Here is a 23366-nt window from a genome sequence, read left to right on the forward strand (position 1 = left end):
TGCAAGTTCGTATGCTATCTCAAGGTTTTCATAGTTTGCTTTTAGAATTGTTTGCTCTTCTTTCATTGCTCTATATCTAGTGATAAGCTCATCATGAACACTCTCAAGTTTATCATGTTTTTCTTTGAGCTCTTTTAAAGAGAGTTTGAGCTCCTTGAGCTTAGTGGTCATGATCTCATTTTGGTCTCTAAGCTCATCATTAGACTTAAGCTTTGCTAGAAGTGTTTCATTTTCAAGTTCAAGCTTTTCATTTTTACTTCTAGATTTTTTATGACTTTTGTGTACTTGTTAAGCAATTTTACAAGTTCATCATAAGAAGGTGATTCGTATTCACTATCACTTTCACTACTCTCATCCTCACTTTGTACCTTCCGGTCACCCTTAGCCATGAGGCATAGGTGTGTAGAGGATGTAGATGGTGGTGAAGATGATGGTGATGGAGCATCGATGGCAATGAAGACAACCTTCTCATCATCACTCTCATTGCCGGAGGAGTCACCACTAGAGCTCTCAATGTCGGTGAGCCAATCACCAACAATGTAAGCCTTGCCATTTTTCTTCTTGTAGTGCTCCTTCTTCTTGCCACCTTTCTTCTTGTATTGCTTCTTGTCATTCTTCTCATCATCACTTGAATCATCTTGCTCTTTGTTCTTCTTCTTGTATTTGTCCTTCTTGGGCTTTGGACATTGATGAGCAAGATGGCCAAGCTCACCACAATTGTAGCAATCCATCTCGGAGATGGGCTTTCTCTTGCTACTTGTGAAGAACTTCTTCTTCTTTGAGTCAAAGTTGACTCCATTTTTGTTGAGCTTCTTCAACATCTTGGTGGTTCTTCTCACCATAAGAGCAATGGATGCATCATCATCACTTGAAGTTGATGACTCAGCTTCAATCTTCTTGGCTTTGCCCTTATGAGAAGCTTTGAGGGCCAAGTCCTTCTTCTCCTTCTTGGCCGATGAGGAGCCATCTTGGGGGTTCATGTGCATGTACATCTCATGAGCATTGATCTTCCCCAATATGGCGGTTGGTGTAGCGGTGGAGAGATCGCCTTGATGAAGCACCGTTACTATGTGTCCATATTTCTCAATGGGAAGCACACATAGTATCTTCCTTGCGACATCCGCCGCACTCATTTGAGTGAGCCCAAGTCCATTTAGCTCCTCTACAATGACATTCAAGCGAGAATATATTTCATTAGAATTTTCTTTGGGAATCATCTCAAATGTATTAAGCTTGTTCATCACCAAGTGATAGCATTCCTCGCTTTCACTCTTTGATCCCTCATGGAGCGCACAAAGTTTCTTCCAAAGAGCATTGGCGGTTTTGTGACTCCGAACGCGGTTGAACACCTCTTTGCAAAGGCCTCTAAAGATGTGGTTTTTGGCCTTCGCATTCCACTTCTCGTTTTCTTGCTCTTGTGGAGTAAGAGCGGTGTCTTTTTCCGGAGGGGTAAACCCTTCGGTCGCGGCTTTTAGGCACTTTACATCGCATGCCTCAAGGTATGACTCCATCCGTATTTTCCAATACGGGAAGTCATCCCCGTTAGACATCTTTCTCTAGGTGGTGAAGCCTAAAAAATGAGCACAAGGCTCTGATACCAATTGAAATGATCAAGATGCCCAAGAGGGGGGGGGGTGAATTGGGCTTGTCTAAAAATTTAAGCAACCTATAAGCTCCAATTCAACCCCTTGTGCCTAAAGTGACCTAGAGAGCTACCGGATAAAAGTTTTGCAACCTAGTTCCAATCCTATTCTAGCATGGCAATTCTAAGAATGTAAAAGCACAAAGTAAATGCTAGAATGTAAAGGAGTAGTGGAAGAAAGTGCTCGGCGATGTTTTGCCGAGGTATCGGAGAGTCGCCACTCTCCACTAGTCCTCGTTGGAGCACCCGCGCAAGGGTCTTGCTCCCCCTTGGTCCGCGCAAGGACCAAGTGCTCTCTACGGGCTGATTTTTCGACACTCCGTCGCAGTGAATCGCCCAAAACCGCTCACAAGCTTGACACGAGCCACCCACAAGAACTCCGGGCGGTCTTCGTGCCTCCAATCACCACCGAACCGTCTAGGTGATGGCGATCACCAAGAGTAACAAGCAAAGAACTCTCACTTGACCCAAACAAGGCTCTAGAGAGTGGTGGATGCACACTTGACTCTTGGAATTCACTAGAGAAGGATTCTCACAAGAAATCACTCAAAACTCAATCCTCTCTAGGCTCTTGCTACTCTCTTGCTCCACAACAAGTTTCTCTGATGTTCAAATGGGCAATAGACCTCTCATGGACGAGGTGGAGGAGTATAAATACACCCCACGAAGTCCAAAGGTCAGCCAACCGTTTTCTACTGAAAATGGGGTCACCGGACGCTGTTAATGTTGCACCGGACGCTCTGCACCGAGCGTCCGGTGCCCCACAACGGCTAACTGTTCCTGCGTTTGACAGGTCACCGGACGCTACCTCTTAGCGTCCGGTGGCACCGTCCGGTGCTCCGGGGAGTTTTACAAACTCCCTGAGTATGGGACCGAACGCTACCCGGTGCTTCCGGTGCTAGCGTCTGGTGCTCAGGGGAAGTTTACAACCTCCCTGGGTGTGGGTCCGGACGCTGCCCGGTGAGTCCGGTGCCAGCGTCCGGTGCCTAACCCTAGGCACCGAAAACTTCTAACGGCTAAGGACCTCACCGGACGCTACCCCTCAGCGTCTGGTGCAGGTCCGGTGCCCCATTGGGCACCCTAACTTCGTCGAAACGCGATCGCTCCAAAACGAAGTTTGTTCCACTCGATCTAAGGACTATCTCTGAGCTGCCTAGTGCTAGGTTTACCAAGTGTGCACCACACCTAAACCTAAAGCCTTGCCTAAGTCAAGCTACTAGATCAAAGCCCCTCTTAATAGTACGGTCAATGGAAAACAAAGTCCTAAACTACTCTAAGTGCCCTTCTTCACCATATGGCACTTAGACCTAGTCTAGTCTTGACGATGTCCATCCATCCTTTTAAAACCGAAACGATTTCCACTATTAAGTAGGCATGTACGTCCCTGTCCATCGAGTACCTATTGCCATGACCTTACCTATGACTTTGCCTCTGCAAAACACACGTTAGTCATAGTAACCAACAATGTCATTAATCACCGAAATCACTAGGGGCCTAGATGCTCTTTCAAACGATCTATAAGAGCTGGAGCAAGTATCCTTTTTTGTAAGGATCGACTGTATGACTAGAGGCTAGGGGCGTGAATAGCCTATAAAAATTTATTTAAAGACGCAAAACAAGGCACAATATTAGTAAAAGGGTCGGTCCCTAACAATTCTACTTCATCTAATTTTTTTTCGAAGTTGCTCCATGATAGAGTTCATAGGGCAAAGTTTGTACAGCAGTCCCAAATACCCTTAATTATAAACCTATATACGTTGCTACGGGCTCTTTACTACATGCAACATCTAATATATACGGTCAATTAAGTTATAGATGCACTTCTTGTTTGATCATTTACACTTTTTTTTGAAAAAGTAAAAAATGCATATGAATCATTGTATTAGCCACAGATTTTTTTTTGAATCTATATAACCTTTTATAGATGGAATCCGCTAAGGATCATTTATTATGAATTGTCTACAAATACGTTAAGCCAATCTTAAGGTCCTCTTTCACAGGGCTTTTGTAGGGGCCTTCTCCACCGGTTTAATTAAAGTCCTACCAAACGAATACGCAAGAGAACAGCTTCAAAACCGAGTAGCTTGAGTGCTACGAAGCTTAGCTAGTTGTTTATCTTGCTACTATAATTGTATAGAAAGACTTGCTTTGTTGCTAGGCCTTTTACTAATATTGTGCACTATATATATGTATTGAAGTTTATCCAAACATTTTTATAGCCAGAGCGGTTGTTCCTAGTGTGGTGTAGTATGAGCTAGTAACAAACAATTTAATTAGTAGGCCCTGTAAGTCTCTAACGGGTTTCTTCTACCAGTAATCCCCACAGGAGCAGGCACCGTCCACGAAATGGTGAAATCTCCTCACGTCCCTCAGCACAATATCCCTCCCAACCATCCTGGAGATGAACTTAGCAGCCTCATGGCAGTCGTTGCACACCCTCAGGTTCTTGGCCACCCTGATGGTGGCGCCCGGTGGCGTCCGCAGCAGCCCGAAGGCAATGGCGAGCTTCTCGCTGTGGTACCGGAGGATCGCCGCCTTCTCGCTCTCCTCAATGTCGTGAAGCACAGACGACGTGTCTGGCGTGTACCCCTGGTCTCTCATCCGCTCCCAGAGTGCGTCCATGTGCGCGTGCACCAGCGTGCTCTCTGGGTGCGCAGACTCGCCAGCCATGAACCTGTGGATCACGCCGTCGAGTTCGATCCAGCTGCAGCCGGGTTCCTTGCTGACGCCCCTCTGCCGCATCCTGCTCCGCACCTCTGATGACTTCTCCCATAGGCCGGCGGCGGAGTAAATGTTGCACAGGAGCACGTAATGGCTCGCCTCGTCAGGCTCGAGCTCGAACAGCCGCTCGGCAGCAATCTCGCCAAGAGCGACGTTCCGGTGCAGCCGGCATGCTCCAAGGAAGCTGCTCCACGCGGACACCTGCTGCTCTCCTGGCTCCATTGAGCTGATGATCCTGTAGGCCTCGTCCAGCCTGCCAGCCCGACCGAGAATGTCAACAGCGCAGGCGTGAAGGTCAGGCGTTGGCTCCACCCCGTGGTTCCTCTTCATGCTACGGAACATCTCCAGGCCGCGGTCGACCATGCCGGAGTGGCTGCAGGCTGCTAGTGCGGCGATGAAGGTGACCTCGTTCGGCTTAGCCTCGTCGCTCGCCACCATGCGGTCGAACAGCGCGATGGCCTCGTCACCGAGCCCATGCATGCCGTAGGCCATGATGAGAACGTTCCAGGTGATGACGTTCCTCCTCGGCAGCCGGTCGAACACGGCCCTCGACAGCGCCAGGCAGCCGCACTTGGCGTACATGTCCACCAGCGCGCTCCCGACGGCGACGTCCGAGTCCAAGGCGTGACGCACCGCGTAGCCGTGGATCTCCTTCCCCCTCGCTGGCGCCGCAAGCATCGCGCAGCCAGGGAGCAGGGTCATGAGTGTGATGTTGTTGGGCACCACCGGCTCTTCATCCGCCCCGGCAATCCCGTCTTCTGTTGCGGCATCAGTGAATCTCCCTTGCTGCTGCATCTCCCGGACCAGCTGGAACGCGTCGCGGATGTGGCCCTGCACGACGCAGCCGGTGATGAGGGTGTTCCAAGAGACCACGTCGCGGGGCTCGATCGTGGCGAAGATCCACCGCGCAGCGTCCATGTCGCCGAGGCGAGCGTACAGGTCCATGAGCGCGTTCTGCACGAACGGGTTGTCCGCCATGCCGCGCTTCACGACGTACCCGTGCACCGCTTCCTTGCCGGCGAAGGTCTCCGAGCGCGCGCACGAGGGCAGCACGCCCGCAATGGTGGTCTCGCTGGGTACGACGCCGGCCTCGGTCTCCATCCGCGCGAAGAGCTCCAGTGCGTCCTCGTCCAAGCCAGCCTGCGCATACCCGCAGATCATGGCGTTCCACAGCCCGAGCTGGCGCTCGCCGGCCGGGACCATGTCGAACACCAGCCTCGCCGCACCCACCCGCTCGTGGCTGGCGTACATGTCCACGAGCGCGCTGGCGACGAACGAGTTGGCGGCGAGGTCGGCGTCCTTGAGGACGTAGGCGTGCATCTCCCGGCCGAGGGAGAGCATCTCCAGCTGCGAGCACGCCGGGAGCGCGCTCGCGAACGTGACGCCGTCCGGGCGCACCCCGCGCGCGACCATGTCGTAAAGCACCTCGATGGCCTCGCCGCAGCGGCCGCTCTGGACCAGCAGGCTGACCATGGTGTTCCACGTGACGACGCCGCCGCCCGGCACGTCGGTGGCGCCGACGGAGCCGAAGAGCGTCTGCGCGTCGTCGACTAGGCCGAGGCGCGCGTACATGGAGAGCAGCGCGTTGAACGCGAATCGTTCGTCGCCGTCCAGGAACCCGTTCTTGAGAGCGAACGCGTGCGCCTCACGGCCGAGGCGCAGGTCCTCAGCGAGGTGGGAGCACGCGAGCAGGACGCTGACAAGCGTGAATGAGGTGAGCGGGTGGCCCTCCAGGAGCATGTCGCGGAGCGCGTCGAGTGCCGGGAGCCAGCGGCGGAAGAGGCAGAGCGCGGCGATGAGGGAGTTGAATGTGACGGCGTCGCGGCTGGGCATGGCATCGAAGAGCGCGAGCGCGGCGGTGAGGTCGCCGCATCGCGCGTAGGCGGTGAGGAGCGCGTTGGAGACGGCCGGGGTGGGCCCATCGAGGAGGTCGTGGCGCAGCGCGGCGCCGTGAATGGACCGGACGGCTGTGAGGGAGCGGAGCGCGGCGGCGGACTTGGCGGCGGGCGGGAGCGCGAAGCGGTCGAGCGTGGCTGAGTGGGAGGAGGACGCCGCCGACAGGGATGATAGCGCGTGGAGAGCGGCGGCGTGGTTGCCCGCGGCAGTGAGAGAGCGGATAGTGGCGGCGGTGGGCGGCTGCGGTAGGGGTGGTGGAGGTGGGGAGGTGACAGGGAGGGGCGTGGCGGCCATGAAGCGGCGGAGGGGATTGGCCGATTGGGATTTGTGGGAGCTCCGCTAGAGCCGGCTAGGGAGCTCGGCTTCAGCGTGTAGTCCAGTCAAGTTGTGGATGACGACAGGATAATGCGAATGCCGTTGCCGGGTCGTGCCGTCCTGCTGGCTGCTGCTGTGGAGTCCACGCCCTATCTTTGTTTTGTTTTCCTACTGTCCTTCCCCTCCAGCCCGCCACGTCCAGTCCACCACTCCACCACGGCACCAGCACCACCATCATGCGGCGAAGGCCCCGTGACCGTCATCGCATTTCTCCCCCAACTCCACCCGCCTACCCCCGCCCCGCCTGGAAGGGGAAAGGACGCGCCCCCAAGTCCAAACCCAAGGTAAATCAACCTCCTGCTGTTCCTGCTCCTCCGGTTTGATTTATCTCCGCTTTGCGTTAAGCCGTTGCGTTCAATTCTGCGGTTCGGATCAACGCCGGCGAGCTTGTTTTCCGCGCAATTTGGTGTCGCGTGACTGGTGGATTGTGCTTTCGCTTGGGTTTTGATGCGGGGAACAAATATCTGTATGGCTGGCTGTTCCCTACTTCAGATTTTGATTCGTTGTCTAGGTGGAGCTTGTGGTATCTAGGTTGGTGTTTGGGCGATTTGGGGTTTCCTTATTTTGGGGCAAATTCAGGCCGTTGGTGGCGGCATACTGTTAATTACTGTATTATACAGTCTTTTTTTCCCCCGCCAGCGTGACAAAGAAAATGTGGCCGCACACGGAGGGGCTCAGGCGGCAATGAGTTTACAAAAGGTTATTACAATTTCTGAGACTGAGAGGCTTATTTTGGAATGTTGTGGGTTATGCTGCTACTCCCAGGCTATGTTTGGGTGCAATTAGGTCATCAAAGATTATTTTATCTGATAACGGATCTCAATTGGCTGTTTTGACATTGATAAATTTCTTTATTTGATCTTTTGATTACTGAAAATACTTTACAGGACAGTTTGCATGCCACAGTGTTGGTGTTCTTACTTGGCTGTGGTTATAATCATCCAGGACCTTGATGTATGTGGATTTTGATCTACTTGTGTTAGCAGCTAAATTTGAAGAAAATGATGATGGGAAGAGAGGACAAATATGTGAGGTTAGCCATCCCCTGTTGCTTGAGAAGTTGAGATAGTTTCTAGACTCTAGAGTACATTATTTTTTCGAAGTGTTTTGCGTCTATAGCATGCTATGTTATTAGCAACACAAAAGCATTCGAATAATGTTTTAGTATTCTAAGTAAGGAACATGTCTATTGCAATTTGCAAGTGAGCATTTGAATCAGATCATGGAGATGACCACATGGACCATCAGATGCAGACTGAATGGTTATAAGAGGGACTTGGCAAATTATCCAAGTCTCTTATGCGAGCCATCAGAAAAATGTCCACAAAAATATGTGCTTTTGGTAACAACATTTGCTTCTAGCTACTAACCTGCACCCTCTGTCCTGAATTGTTCTGTCCCCATCTCTTGACGCTCGATTCTTGCTACGGCTCATGCCACATGGTCAAGGCAGGATCCAATTGAACAGTGAACCCCATGAACCAGAATGCAAAACCAAAGTATGGGTGCATACCGATGCACGTAAATGTTCATGCAAGCTGCATAGTCATTTATATCCATCCCAGGAAGGCACAGGGTCCCTGGAATTTTTCAACTGGACCCATGCCTTTGACGACTGAAATTGTATGCCATGCCATGTATATCCATGCCAGCAAGTTGTATAGAGCCAACATTGTTTTCTGTGCATCAAAACCATCATAGAAGTTTTGTGGTTCTGAAAGTAAAGAGATGATACCAGACTTCCTGTTCCCGAACGTAAAGGGACCACAAGAGGCTTGATGTAAGCATAGCATGCGACACCACACTACCATTGCACATATTGGATATTGGAGTTTTGGTCTATCACAGGATTTAATGGATGGGGGCCAACTAGACTAATGAAGTAATTACAGAATTTTAGGGCTTTGGCAACCAGATTACTTAAAATAAAAGGCACTGGGATCCAGTTATGGTCTTGAGTAAAGAATGAAGACCAGTTCATTGTTGATTTGGGGAACTTTTAACATGCAACAATTGTCCTGACTACTGAGTGTTTTGTTTGTTTTATTAAATGTGCAGATTTCAGGACTGGAGATCAGAGCAGTCTGTTAGTTCTGACAACATAGTTGCTCCACATAGAGATGATGTTTCAGTATTCAGTTCACTTAAAGAAAGGACTGCCAGGGTTTTTGCATTGCTAGGAAATCTTTTGCACTCAGAAACTTCAAATAGATCAATGTTTGATGAAAGAAAGTCTGGAAGAGGAACACTTCATCCTCAAGGGCCATTTCTGCAGAAATGGAACAGGATATTTGTGATATCATGTATATTTGCAGTTTCAGTGGATCCATTGTTCTTGTATATCCCAGTTATCAATGATGAAAAACCTTGCTGGTATTTGGATAGAAAGTTGGAAATGGCAGCAAGTGTCCTGCGTTTTTTCACAGATATTTTCTACATACTCCATATCATATTTCAGTTCCGGACAGGCTTTATTGCATCATCTCCTACAACCTTTGGGCGGGGTGTCTTAAACGAAGATAGATGTGCAATAATAAAGCGCTACTTATCAACATATTTTTTTATTGATGTCTTTGCTATTCTGCCCATCCCTCAGGTACTTGGTCTACAGAACAATTTCGATGACATCATAACATGTGTTCTTTGCAATATACTTTGGTTAAGCTCTTTGCTAAAGCATTTTGATAGCATCATATGAAATGTGTTTTACATTTGGTAGCATGTCAGTATACATGAAACAAATTGTTACCATTGATGGACTTCTAGTACATATTTCTTAATAAGAAATGTCTAGAAGTAATATCTTGACCTGATAAAAGATACAAATTTACATTATAATCCATGTATTGGAAATGATAGTTTTCATAAATTTGTATCCTGAAAATAATTGTCTTTTTATTTGATGGTTCTTCTGTACTTTGGCTGTCCTGATCATGGATGAAGTTAAGGCTTATGCATGTTTCTATCCTGTTATATAGTTAAGATTCTACTAATGCTATGTCTGTTGCCCTCAATGGAAAATAATGAAACTTTCTGTTAACAGGTTATTATTTTGGTTGTGCTACCTAATCTTCAAGGCTCAAAGGTTATGAAAGCCAAAAATGTGTTAATGCTTATAATTATATGCCAGTATGTGCCTCGGCTAATCCGAATAAGGCCACTGTACCTCCAAATCACAAGGTCTGCTGGTGTAATTACAGAGACAGCACGGGCTGGTGCTGCTTTCAACCTTTTGCTTTACATGCTTGCCAGCCATGTAAGTGCTCTATTTGTAAAAATCTGATGGTAACTAATTTCAGTTGTAATTTGTGCAGTAAATTGGCTGCATTAGCAGCACACGAGCCATTTTTTTTGTATAATAGAAATCAAGTAGGTTGAGAAAACTGTAAAGTCTTGTTTCATGAACCAAAATGAAGTAGATTAAAAAACCATTAGATTTTTTTTTCATATGCTCATTCATGAGGCCTTGTTTTTTTTTGAACCGAGGATAACCCCATTTCAATTCATAAAATGGAAACACAGAAGTTTGTAAAGAACAGCACCAAAAAAGACAAACGAGAATCCTACACCTGCAGAGTGCAGATTATGAACAAAGACCTGTCTCAGAACAACTGAAAGGGTAGGTGGGTAGACCAACCACCAGAATTTGCCACAAAAGTACCTTACCACCTGAGTTTATCACACTGGAAGATAACCAACCTATTACACCAGATGTTTACATATACTTTTCCAGACCCAGATGAACACAGACCCAATACATACGATCCAGCCACTGTGTTCAGGCACATCACCTTCAGGCACATTCACAAGGCCCTGTTCATGAACTTTAGCATTCTGTTAGCTGTTTATCATTTGTTTCCTTTTTTCTTTTGACATAAACTCTGTCATCAGTTGTTTTTTTAAAATGTCTACATATTGATATCGATACATTTAGTTGGGAATTATGTTCACCCTATACATTTAGAAGGTGTCCACCTCTTCCTGATGGAGCGGAACATGCCCGTTGAGAGCGCAACCACCGTCGCATTCATTGACGCTAGGAGGTAGGCACGGTGGATGCCATGGAGAACCGAAGCAGACTATGGTGGCAGTCACCACTCACCAGTTGGGTAAGGAGAGAGATAAACACGATAGAGGAGGTGGCCCAATAGGCTGACATGCGGGTCCATGTGCCACGGTGTCAAATCCTACTAGCGTCGATTGCCAGCTTAGCAAAACCACTTCTCAATACCATGCAGGGGGTTCGGTGTCAAAAACTTCAATGTGCACAATACCTGGTTTCATAGGGGTGTGTGGGGGTGGGGGGGGGGGGGTTAATTATGTTGGCACCTGGGCTCCCTGCACAGGTGAGGAGCAGCTCGCACACACACACAACACCTTGGGCTGGAGGTAGGAGAACGGCTTGAGCACAGAACACAGCACGCACAAGTGCAGCAACTGAACTGGTTTCTCTGTGTTGCATTCATAGAGTATATACATCTAGGAGTAGTAGTTGAACAACTACAAGGTACACTAGTACCATGGCTGAGATTGGCCTCAACTACTCTACATGGTTTACATCGGCCTTGACTTAGTGGCCTATTGCCATATTAGCAGCACTAGAGAGTGGAGAAGAGAACATAGCAAGGAATTGACATATTGCCAACTTCCTGCAGCAAAATCAAAGAGCTCAGCAACAGATTATCTTACAATTCTTCCCTTAATCCTGCTGCTACTCCTTGAGCTTGAATTCCACCATCCCAATCTTGCTCCTTAGCTCCAAGAACCGTAGACACCCGAGAGGTTCGGTGAGGATGTCCGCGGGGCGCGGGCTGTCGGCCGTTCTCGACGAACTTGAGGACGATCTGTCCTCCATTGTCAATCATGAATGAAGTGATACTATTTCGATGTGCTTGCTCTGGTCGTGGAGGACATGATTCTTTTCAAGGGCGATGGCGGGCTGATTGTCCACCATCAGTGCTGGTGCACGTGCCTTCTCTTGGCTGAGCTCGTGCAGCAGCCTCCAGTGCCACACCCTTTGGCATGCCGCTGTGGTTGCTGCTATCAGGGGCGGATCCAGGCCCCGGGCTGCCCGGGGTGTGGCCCAGAAATCTCTTTAACAGTTTCTTTTTCCAGCCCAAGGTAATCCATAAAAAATATAGATTTAGCCCTACCTGATGCGGCCTAAAAATACCTTACACTATTTTTAGGCCCCCCTTTGAGGCGTTTCTGGATCTGCCACTGGCTGCTATGTACTTTGCCTCACAGGTAAAAAGTGCTACCACCTTGTGCTTCAGTGACTGCCAGGCGACAAGGCATGAAACACCAGAGGTGCTCTTCCACCTGTCGACATCGGGTAGGCGCAGCCTACCGACGATGTTGCGGTAGCGCATGGCATCGACGTCGGTCGCAGTACTTGCCTTCGAGAGCTTGAGCCTTTCTTCTATCGGCATCTAGCACAGCTTGAAATCTGCCATGCCACTCCGCTCTAGGAGCTGCAGTGCGTACGTCCTTTGGCAGAGCGTGATGGAACTGATCCCCTGTTTCACCTCAATGCTGAGTTAGTAAATGAGCAAGCTGAGGATGCTCATGCGACATTTTGCTACCATCTCGCGCTTGAAGCCATCGATGTTGCCTTGCCTTGATCCGGTAATGATCAGGTCATCCATGTACACGCCGACAATGAGATGCTCCTTCCCCATTGCTGCATGTAGTTGGCATGCTCGGTGGTGCACTTGGTGAATCCAATGGAGCCAAGGGCGGTGTCAAGCTTGATGTTCCAGGCCCGCGGAGCCTGCTGCAGCCCATAGAGAGCCTTGCGCAGCCGCAACACCTTGTGCTCCTTGCCGCCGCTGCTGCAACCTGGCGGCTGTTTGACGTAGACCACCTCAGCGAGCTCCCCATTGAGAAATGCGGACTTCACGTCCATGTGATGGATGTTGCAGTTCTTCGCTGCCACGGGCGCCAAATTCGATGCCCTCCCTCTGCATGAAGCCTTTTGTGACGAGCCGCACCTTGTGCTTGGTAATGTTGCTGCGCTTGTTGCGCTTTTCACCTTATAGACCCACTTTCGCCTAATATGCCAGTATCTGAGCAGCGAGTCAACGAGCCCCCACGTCTCATTTTCCTCGATCGCCTCCATGTCCTTGAGCATGGCCTGCCACCATTGCTGATTGCGCTCATCCTCTGCAAAGGATGGCTGTCCTCCGTGCTCATCAACAACTCCTCCTCGTCGGTGAGGACTCTGCTCGCATGATCGACGGGGCTCGCGTCGCCAATGATGTCATCCACCATGTGGAAGCGCACCTCCTCTCCTTGGTGGTAGGTGTCGACGTGTGAGGACACACTGCTCTGGGAGACATGAAGTGGACGTGGCTGCCTTGTCTTGAAATAGGGGACCCCCTTGCTCCGTGGCAAGGGACGACGCTGGCCTTTGTCGGTGCACGCCGTTTGCATCCAATGCAGGCGGACTGGCAGGCTCTAGCGATGGCGTCTGAGTAGTACCAACAGCACCAGGGCTTGCTGCATCAGGGGCTGCTTCCCTGTGTCCAAGCACATAATATGACCAAAGAGTGGAAGATAATGTGCTGTTCTTTTGCCGCTTGTAATCACAGTTCTATACCAATCTGCAAACCCACCAGGCTCAGCGTGTTGAACCAAACTTGACACAAGTGTTGCAGCCCACCAACAAATGAGTGCTTGTCTTCTTCTCCTGGTCGCTAAGGGAGCAGTGTTGTGGGTGTGGCAGGCGAGCTATCTAAAACATGTCCATCTAGTGCATCTGTGTGTTATATACCTTTGGGATCACAGAGTGCAGAGACTCCAGAGGTGGAGTGGTGACACATATAGAGGGCCTCATGGCTATATATAGATAGGGCCTATAGATAGGCCTATTGACTAGATCTTCATCATATACTTAACACCCCCCTTCGAACTCAAGGCGGAAGCAGAGGAATGGAAGCATTGAGTTTGATCAAGTGAAGTCGATGCTGCTCTCGAGTTTGTGCTTTAGTGAAAAAGTTAGCCAATTGCAATTCTGAAGGCACATACTGGAGAGCAATAGTTTTCTATTGACAATGAGACTGAGTAAAGAAAGCATCCACACCAATATGCTTTGTAAGTTCATGCTTCACAGGATCATTGGCAATCAGTATGGCCCTATATTATCATAGAGAAGAGGTGTGACAACATTAAAAGAAACACCAAAATCTGCCAGCAACCATCGCAGGCATACAATCTCTGCAGTAGTGGTAGCAAGGGCTCGAAGTTCAGCCTCTGTACTAGAACGAGATACAACTGCTTGTTTCTTGGACTTCCATCCAATGAGAGAAGAACCAAGAAGAATACAGTATCCTGTGATGGAGCGTCGATCATTTGGGTCACTCGCCCATGTGGAGTGCGAGTAAGCATGAAGCTGAAGCGGACTGTCATGTGCATAGAATAAACTCTGAGATGATGTTCCTCGTAAATATCGTAGCACACGAAGTAGATGTCCAAAATGAACAGAAGTTGGGGCACAAACAAACTGACTCAAAATATGGACGGCATGAGCATTGTCTGGCCTGGTGACAGTAAGATAAACAAGGCTGCCCACAATATGTCGATATCGAGAGGGATCCTGAAGAGGTACCCCATCAATGAGAGGAAGCTGCAAGTGAAGATCCATAGGAGTAGCAGCAGTCCAGTCATCAGTGATGCCTGTACAAGCAATAAGATCCTGTATGTACTTAGACTGTATGTACTTAGACTGAGAAAGATGATATCTCTTAGTGGATTGCTTGACCTCAATGCCTAAGAAATAACTGAGAGGACCCAAATCCGGCATTTGAAATTCAGCACTAAGTTGTTGCTTCACATGGGAAATATGATCCTCATCATCTCCCGTAATCAGCATATCATCAACATAGAGAAGAAGCAGCGTACGACCACGCGGTGATAAATGAAGAAATAGAGCCGGATCATGATCACTAGCTGAGAAGCCAGCAGCCTGTATCAGGAGCCTGTCTAAGACCATATAAAGCACGGCAAAGACGACAGACATATCCTGGGGGAGCAACAACTCCTGGGGGTGGCTGCATATAAACTTCTTCAGTCAAATCACCATTAAGAAAGGCATATGGACCAGGAAGAAGCTGCAGCAACTGCAATCAATGTACAGACTGTCGTCATATGAGCAACAAGTGCAAAAGTCTCATCATAATCTAGACCCTGAGTCTGCTGAAAACCTCTAGCAACAAGATGGGCCTTATATCTCTCTATAGAGCCATCTGACTTGGTCTTAACTTTGAATACCCACTTAGATGTAATGGGTACTGTGTGTGATGGCAATGGAACAAGATCCCAAGTGGCTTGACGATCAAGGGCAGCAAGTTGCTTAGACATAGCTAGCTGCCATTCTGGAATTTGAGAGGCTTCCTGATAAGTGGATGGCTCATCAACAATAGCATGCACTTGGGGAAAACCGTACTTCTCTCCAGGATGAATGGTACTGCGGTCTTGGAGATTGTACCGTGGAGCAACCTGTAACTCATCAACATGTGAATCATCAATGTTATCATTAGAAGCATCTGCAGCGGGCTCATCAGGACTAGCCATGGTGGAGGGAGAACTAGGCGGAAGCTGGGAGGAACGACGGTTGTAGACACATGTAATAGGTGGTTTTGAAAAAGAATGTGATGGAGGCGAGGATGTTGTAGGAGGTAAAGGTGGTGTGACGGAAATACGTGGATCAGATGGGGCGGAAGCATCATCTATGGATGAATTTGGAGGAATGCTAAAAAAGGAGGTGGACTCTATGGGAGAATATGAAGGCTTAGTGGAAGGGTTATAAAAGAAAGGATGGTCCTCAACAAAAGTAACATCATGAGAGATGCGTATGCGACGGGAAGAAGGATCATAGCATCGATAGCCCTTATGCTCAGGACTATATCCTAGAAAAACACACTCAACAGACTGTGCAGTCAATTTTGTGCGCTCACGAGGGGCAAGCAAAACATAGAATGTGCATCCGAAAATGTGAAGATGGTCATATTTTGGAGGGGTATGATAAAGTACTTCAACAGGGCATCGGTCAGACAACTTGGATGATGGTTGCCTATTGATGAGATAAACAACAGTGGAAACAGCTTCACCCCAAAAATGAGAAGGAACAAAGGATGAAATCAAAGGGGTGCGAGCTGTCTCTATGAGATGGCGATGTTTGCGTTCAGCAACGCCATTCTAAGCATGAGCACCCAGACAAGAAAGCTGTGCAAGGGTAACCTCAGAGGACAAAAATTGGCGAAAAGCAGCAGATAGATATTGACCCCAGAGTTTGAACGAAGAATTTTAATAGGAGCAGAAGAATTGTGTGAACCATTCGAGTAAAAGACTGATAAATGGAACACAACTATGAACGATGTTTCATAAAATATATCCATGTATAGCGAGAAAAATTATCAATAAAAATGACATAATATTTGTGGCCACCCTTTGTAGCAAAAGGTGAAGGACCCCATACATCTGAATGAATAAGATCAAAAGGTCTAGCAGATTGAGAAACACTAGAAGAATAAGGAAGTTGTATTTGTTTGCCAAGTTTACAACCCTTACAATGAAAACTAGACTCAATAGATGTATGACCTAAACAACCTTTATTTATCATGAAGGACAAACGAGACCCACAAAGATGACCAAGTCGATGATGCCACTGGGCGAAGGAGGCAAGAGGATGATGCAGCGGATGAGGCATGAGCTGTAGATGCAACAGACAAAGGAAGACGTATGGTATCTAGAACATAAAGGCTAGAAGCACCTTTATGGCGATGGCCAGTCCCAATCACTTTCCCGCTGCGACGGTCCTGAATAAAACAAGATGAGTCATCAAAACCAACGAAACAATTCTGGTCGGTAACTTGACCAACCGACAGAAGATTCATAGACAACTGAGGTACAAAGGAAACATTAGGTACAGAGAAATGATTGTTGCAAAGTGAATCCTGATGAGTAATGTGACAAGAAGTACCATCAGCTGTCTGAATAGAAGTGCCATCAGTGACCAGCTTGTAGGCAACCAGCTGGGACTGATCAGATGTCACATGAAATGAGGCTCCAGAATCAAGCACCCAAGACGAAGGAGCACTGACGGTCGAGGAGGCAGCAACAGAAACAGTACCACTAGCTGAACCTCTAGGAGTGGAACCAGTACCATGGCCACGACCACGAGCAGCACGCCGTGCATGGTACTCAGCCAACTTCTCTAGGTGATGAGAGAAACAATTTTCTGAAAGATGACCAGTCCTGCCACAATGCTTACAGGGTTCTGCAGAAGAACTGCTGGGTGAACTAGTCCTCCGAGAAGCTGCCAACACACCAGGAGACACTCTGGAGGATAGGGACTTGAGATGAGTTTCTTCTGCAAGTAAGTCTGACAGAGCATTTGCCATAGTGAGATCAGAAGAACTGTGAAGTAACCATGTATGGATGGAATCATACTCAGCTCGAATTCCCATGACAAATCTATAGGTGAAAAACTTTTCAATAAATTTATGTGCTGGACAAGAAGCAGCTGAACATTCAGGTACCATGGAAGTCAATGATCCCATCAATCGATCAAAAGCAGAATAGTTTGCTGCATAAGACTATGTAAAAGAGCCCCACTGTCCTGTACATAGCGCTGCTTTAGATTTTCCCATATGGCCTTAGCAATTTGGAACTTAGATAGACTCATAATCAAAGACTGTTTAGTACTATTGACCATAGCAGCCATCACTTTGCCATCATTGATACCCCAATCCTTAACTGTAGTAGCATTACTACCATCCTCCTTAAGCTTAGGGGCATTATCAGTTAAATGGTGCAGTAAACTATGACCCCTTAATGCAGTTTCCACACAGAAAGCCCATTCAGGATAATTTGGACCCTCTAAAGTGATACGAATGATAATTGCATTAAGTTGAGACTGAGACATGATTGAAAGGACTGCTAACAGCTGACCGAGGAGGGAGACAGCGATCTGTTACCACTTACAACAAATAGGGACGTGCAGGACCTCCTCTGTTCTGTTCCAATCAACAGGCGGACAGAGCAGGGAAGTCGGAGACGAGTAGATGAAGAAGTAGACGACCAGCGGACGAGTGTAGTCGAATACGTCCTCTGCTCTCGCGGGTGGAGCCACGATCCGCGACGGGCGGACACAGACAGCCAGCCGCGAGCGAAGGCTGCGACGAGTGGCGCGCGATCCGCGACGGGCAGACACGAGCCGCGAGCGAAGGCCACGATGAGTGAAGTCTCGATCTGCAACAGGCGGATCGGTGCAGGGGCACACAACGATGGGCCGGGATCGGTGCAGACGAGGAGGACGCGGCGGCGGGCTGCAAGGATGGATCAGTGGCGGCAACGGGCTACACGGCTAATGGACGAGCGCGCAGCGACGGGCTGCAAGGCGAGACGAGGATGGATCAGCTGCACGGCGACATGCCGTACCAACTGGAAGAACGACACGACGACGGGTCGCGATCCCAAGGAGAAAAATATGGATCGTGTGTTGAATCAGACTATCTAATTCTAATTTCTAATCCAAAGCTAAGCCATGATCACCAGATAGCCTTGGCTGTTTTACACTTGGATAGACTCATAATCATAGATTGCTTAGTACTGTTGATCATGGCAGCCATCACCTTGCCATCATTCTTTTGCCAAGTTTTGACATCAGCAGCATTACTCCGATCCTGCTGAAGCTTAGGAGGATCATCAGCTAGATGATCAAGGAGCTCATGACCCCTTAAAGCAGTTTCCACACAAAAAGCCCACTCTGGGTAATTCTGACCATCAAGGGTAATGTTGATAACAATAGTGTTGAGCTGCGATGACATGACTGAAGAGTTGTAGCAAACAAACAAGGGGAAGAAAAACTGTTACCACCGTGACTGGAAATAGCCTGAGATGGCAGAAACAGAGGAAGAAAACTCTAAATCTCCACAGGTAGCGGTGATGCCTAGCTCCTCCTGCCCCGGCTAGTACCAAGGCATTTTGTCTAGGTTTTTCCCGCATAGAGGTGTTTTGGGCTTGATATATGCATGAAAGTAGAGCAGTTAGAGATTGAAGAAGATGAACTACAATTATATTTTTTTTGAAGGAACAGGAGGGGTGAAAGCGCCTACTGAAATTTTATTAAAAAAACTTTCAAAGATACTCATGGATGCAAGATACCATTATTTTTTTTTGTGACATGCTAAATTTCCTCTGTTTAGCATGGAATTACTCTAACTGTCCATAGACAGTATAAACGCTTAGCAATACGTAGGTGTCGCGTAGGCATACCTGCCTAGTGCTTTTGAAATACTGCTATACGGTGATTAGTGTTAGAATTAGGGTTTCATTAATGGGCTCACCCTAAACCAGGGTGGCCATATAATTATGGATACATGGGCCTCATGGGCCTAGCCTCATGGGCCTCATACACATATACTCTAACATCCCCCCGCAGTCTGAACTACCGTCGCAGCGGAGTTTACAGACTGGACACGAAAGAAAAGAAGTACAACACACGAGCCCCCCCACAGACACAACTAGCCACTGGTGATGTTGAGGCTGGTGCGGAACTCGGTGAAGGTCGAGGACGGGAGACCCTTGGTGAAGATGTCGGCGAACTGGGAGGTGGTCGGGACGTGGAGGACCCGAACATCGCCGACAGCGACCCGGTCCCGGACGAAGTGTAGATCAATCTCCACGTGCTTGGTCCTCTGGTGCTGCACAGGGTTGGTGGAGAGGTACACCGCACTGACGTTGTCGCAGTAGACCAGTGCGCTCCGGGAGAGGGCTGTGGAGCTCGGCGAGGAGCTGACGGAGCCAGGAAGCCTCGGCCACGCCGTTGGCGACAGCACGGTACTCCGCCTCGGCACTGGAGCGGGAGACGACCGGCTGGCGCTTGGACGACCAAGACACCAGGTTGCCGCCTAAGAAGACGGCGTAGCCAGAGGTGGAGCGGCGGGTGTCCGGGCACCCGGCCCAGTCGGCGTCGGTGTAGACGACGAGCTCGGTGGAGGGCGACCGTCGGTGAAGGAGAAGACCGAAGTCGACTGTGCCGCGGAGGTACCGTAGGATCCGCTTGAGAGCGGTGAGGTGTGGCTCCCTGGGATCATGCATATGAAGGCAGATCTGCTGAACTGCATAGGTGATATCCGGCCGGGTGAAGGTGAGGTACTGAAGTGCCCCGGCAAGACTCCGATATGCAGTAGGATCTGTCACTGGTATACCCTCAGCCTCTGAGATCTTGCCCTGTGTGTCAACTGGAGTGGAGCAGGGCTTGCAGTCAGTCATCCCAGCTCTCTCCAGGATATCAAGAGTGTACTGCCGCTGGTGAAGGAGTAATCCAGCAGGGTGAGGCTGAACAGTGACCCCGAGGAAGTGATGTAGAGCACCCAGATCCTTCATGGCAAACTCCTGCTGAAGAGAGGCGATGATCCGCCGAAGGAGTGACTCAGTGGAGGCTGTGAGGACAATGTCATCAACATAGAGCAGCAGATAAGCAGTCTGAGTCCCATGGTGATAGATGAACAGAGAGGTATCTGACTTGGCCTCCACAAACCCCAGAGTCCGTAGAAAAGCAGCAAACCGATGGTTCCACGCCCGGGGGGCCTGCTTGAGGCCGTAGAGAGACTTGTTGAGCCGACACACCATGTCAGGACAAGCAGAGTCAACAAATCCCGCCGGCTGACTGCAGTAGACTGTCTCAGTAAGAACGCCATGCAGGAAGGCATTCTTGACGTCCAGCTGATGCACGGGCCACCCGCGCGTGAGAGCCAGTGAGAGCACCGTGCGGACGGTGGCCGGAGCCTAGGTTTTCCTCCTCCTCCCCTTCCCAGCCGCCTCCAGGCCAGCAGCCGCCGCCGCCGGCCGGCCAGCTGCCTGGGCGCCGCCGCCGCCGCCATGGCAGGCCGGGACCCTCCTCCCTCTCCTCCTCCTCCCTATTTCCAGCAATTCCCGGCGCTGCCCTACCCGACTTGGGCCCAAGCCGCCGCCGCCGCCGCCCGACCTCCCCTGCCGGCCGCGACCCGCCCTCCTCTCCTCCTGGCGGCCGTCGCGAGCGCGGAGCCGGCGGCTGCCGCGGAAGCCGCGGCGCGTGCGGCGGCAGAGGCGCGCGCGGGCGCGGACGCAGCACGCGCGGCCGCAGACGCGCGCCCGGATGCTCCAGCGCTCGCGGACACGGCAGCGCTCGCGGCTGCAGCGCGTGCGGCGCGAGGGGAGCGCGCGCCTGCAGCAGACGACGACTCGAGCGCAGCAGCCTACGCCCGGGGAGCTGCTGCCGCCATTGCTGCAGGGCTTGGCATGCCCCTGGACATGGAGACTCTGCCCAGGACACTCCACACAGCCGGGGGCGCCCTGTCCAGGGGGCTTCCTGCCGTGGGCACGGCTCCCTTCCCTGCACCGCCTCCGCCGCCCGTGATGCATCGTCCGGACTCCACCCTCCTCGCCGCTCTCGCCACTGCTCGTGCTGCAGCTGCGGAGGGCCGGGCCCGCGTGCGTGAGGCCGCTCTCGCTTGGGAGCGCGAGCGTGACGCGGCCGACGCCTTGGCCCGCCAGATTGCCGACGCGGAGCAGTTCCTCGGCCTTCCGGCCTCGCCTGACGTCGGGACCACGTCCTCGGCATCGGCTCCGGTCGTCTGGCACGATCCGACCGACCCCCACGTGGTGCAGCTCCACTACCAGGCAGGGGGCGTCCAGAACATACGCCTCCTCGTCCCGGTCGTCCTCGAGCCCGAGTCGCCCTCCTACGCTCGCTGGAGGGACTTGGTCCTCCTCACCCTCCGCCGCTACGCCCTCGACGACCACGTCCTCCTCGACGCCGCGGGGGCGGTCCCGACCCCCTCGTGGCTTCGCCTCGACAGCGTCGTCCTCTCCTGGATTCTGGGGACGATCTCCCTGGATCTCCACGACCTCGTCCGCAACACCCCGAGCGCTCGCGGGGCCTGGCTGGCGCTCGAGGACCAGTTCCTGGGCAACGCCGAAGCCCGGGCTCTGCGGCTCGACGCGAGCTTCCGCACCTTCGTCCAGGGAGACCTCTCCGTCAGCGAGTACTGCCGCCAGATGAAGGGTATGGCGGACTCCCTCGGCGACCTCGGCTGGCCCGTGGAGGACCGCATCTTGGTCCTCAACGTTCTCCGCGGGCTCAGTGACCGGTACTCCTACCTCCGGACGTGGATCACCAGGCAGCGGCCCTTCCCCACCTTCCTGCAGGTCCGTGACGACCTTGTCATGGAGGAGCTTACTCAGGGCCTACAGCCTGGGTCCACCTCCGCTTCGGGGTCCTCGTCCTCCTCCTCGACTGCTCTCGCTGCCACTCCGCCCCGTCCCGCCACCCCACCACAGTCGTCTCTTCTTGGTCCCCTTCCCCCCGGGCCGAGCGGGGGTGGGGGGGGTCGGGGCGGCCGCCGTCGTCGTGGTGGGGGACGTGGAGCAGGTCGTGGGGGCAACACGACGACGCCGCCACCTCCACGGGGTGCACCCTGGCCATCCTACAACAACCCATGGTCAGGGCGCATCTCCATGTGGCCGTTCCAGGCTTCCGGTGGCGAGCCTCGCCCGCCGGCGGCCATGCTTGCGGGTGCTCCCCCGGGGTTCCCCTCATTGACCCCGTGGGCGGCCCCGTTCCCCGCGCACTCGTGGGCTACTCCACCGGCGACCTTGCCCGGGTCTGCTGGCTGGGACCAGGCGGCCTTGGCGCACTCCTTCAGCACCATGGCCCTGACACCCCCAGTCGGGCCGGAGTGGGTCGCCGACTCTGGGGCTACTTACCACACCACTCCTAACCCCGGTATACTTTCTTCTGTTCGCCCTCCTTCTCCATCTCTCCCTTCGTCCATTATGGTCGCTAATGGGTCTTGTCTTCCTGTCACCTCTGTGGGTGCTGCCGGCCCCCATGGTTCCTTTCGTCTTCCTGATGTTCTTGTTGCTCCTTCTATGGTTCACAATCTTCTATCTATTCGTCGTTTTACAGCTGACAATTCTTGTTCTGTCGAGTTTGACTCTTCTGGTCTTACTGTGAAGGATTTGGCTTCCCGGCGTCCTCTGCTCCGATGTGACAGCACGGGGCCCCTTTACACTCTTCGCTTTCCGGCATCTGCCTCGCCTCCTTCGCCGGTTTTGTCAGCTGCCTTCGCCACCACCACCTCCACTACTTGGCACCGGCGTCTCGGCCATCCTGGACGTGATGCTTTGATGCAGCTTAGTCGTAGTTCCGATATTCGATGTACTCGGGCTCACGATGAGCATTTGTGTCATGCGTGCCAACTGGGCCGACATGTTCGTCTTCCTTTTTCTAGTTCTTCTTCTCATGCAGCCCGCATTTTTGACCTTGTACATTGTGACTTATGGACCTCTCCTGTCATCAGTATTTCTGGATACAAGTACTATCTTGTGGTGGTGGATGAGTATTCTCATTATTCCTGGACTTTTCCTTTACGTGCAAAGTCTGATGCTTTCCCCGCGCTTGTCCACTTTTTCGCTTGGGTGTCCACTCAGTTCGGCCTCACTATCAAGACTATCCAGTGTGACAATGGTCGGGAGTTCGACAACTCCGCCTCCCGTGCCTTCTTTCTCTCTCACGGTGTCCAGTTGCGCATGTCTTGCCCGTATACATCCTCTCAAAACGGCAAGGCTGAGCGCATGATTCGCACCACCAACGACACCGTGCGCACTCTCCTGCTCCAGGCCTCTCTTCCTGCTCGCTTCTGGGCCGAGAGCTTGCACACCTCCACTTACCTCCTTAACCGCC

General features: G+C 51.1%; 2 protein-coding genes and 1 long non-coding RNA gene across 3 annotated transcripts in view; 1 reads left to right on the forward strand and 2 right to left on the reverse strand.

The window, feature by feature from the left end:
- On the reverse strand, positions 3790 to 6690 carry LOC8058856 (pentatricopeptide repeat-containing protein At3g57430, chloroplastic). Its single transcript, XM_021449644.1, has one exon. It carries the CDS (start codon positions 6551 to 6553, stop codon positions 3950 to 3952), a length of 2604 nt encoding a protein of 867 aa, XP_021305319.1. The 5' UTR covers positions 6554 to 6690; the 3' UTR covers positions 3790 to 3949.
- The window catches only part of LOC8058857 (cyclic nucleotide-gated ion channel 1), a 22948-nt gene continuing 6355 nt past the window's right edge, over positions 6774 to 23366 (forward strand). Inside the window, exons 1-4 of the mRNA XM_021449645.1 lie at positions 6774 to 6918; positions 7522 to 7667; positions 8693 to 9230; positions 9678 to 9890. Coding sequence (XP_021305320.1) covers positions 7636 to 7667; positions 8693 to 9230; positions 9678 to 9890 — 783 coding nt within the window. The 5' untranslated portion in view covers positions 6774 to 6918; positions 7522 to 7635. The remainder of the gene's footprint in view (positions 6919 to 7521; positions 7668 to 8692; positions 9231 to 9677; positions 9891 to 23366) is intronic.
- Positions 18954 to 23366, reverse strand: part of LOC110431054 — a 6521-nt gene continuing 2108 nt past the window's right edge. The window contains exon 3 of the long non-coding RNA XR_002448545.1: positions 18954 to 18979. This is a non-coding gene — a long non-coding RNA (uncharacterized LOC110431054). The remainder of the gene's footprint in view (positions 18980 to 23366) is intronic.

This window comes from Sorghum bicolor, chromosome 10 (assembly GCF_000003195.3).
Source record: "Sorghum bicolor cultivar BTx623 chromosome 10, Sorghum_bicolor_NCBIv3, whole genome shotgun sequence".
Lineage (NCBI taxonomy): Eukaryota > Viridiplantae > Streptophyta > Magnoliopsida > Poales > Poaceae > Sorghum > Sorghum bicolor.

Bases quoted from the DNA above. Each gene is read 5' to 3' on its own strand.
- LOC8058856 (XM_021449644.1), bottom strand. From the start codon at position 6,553: ATGGCCGCCACGCCCCTCCCTGTCACCTCCCCACCTCCACCACCCCTA.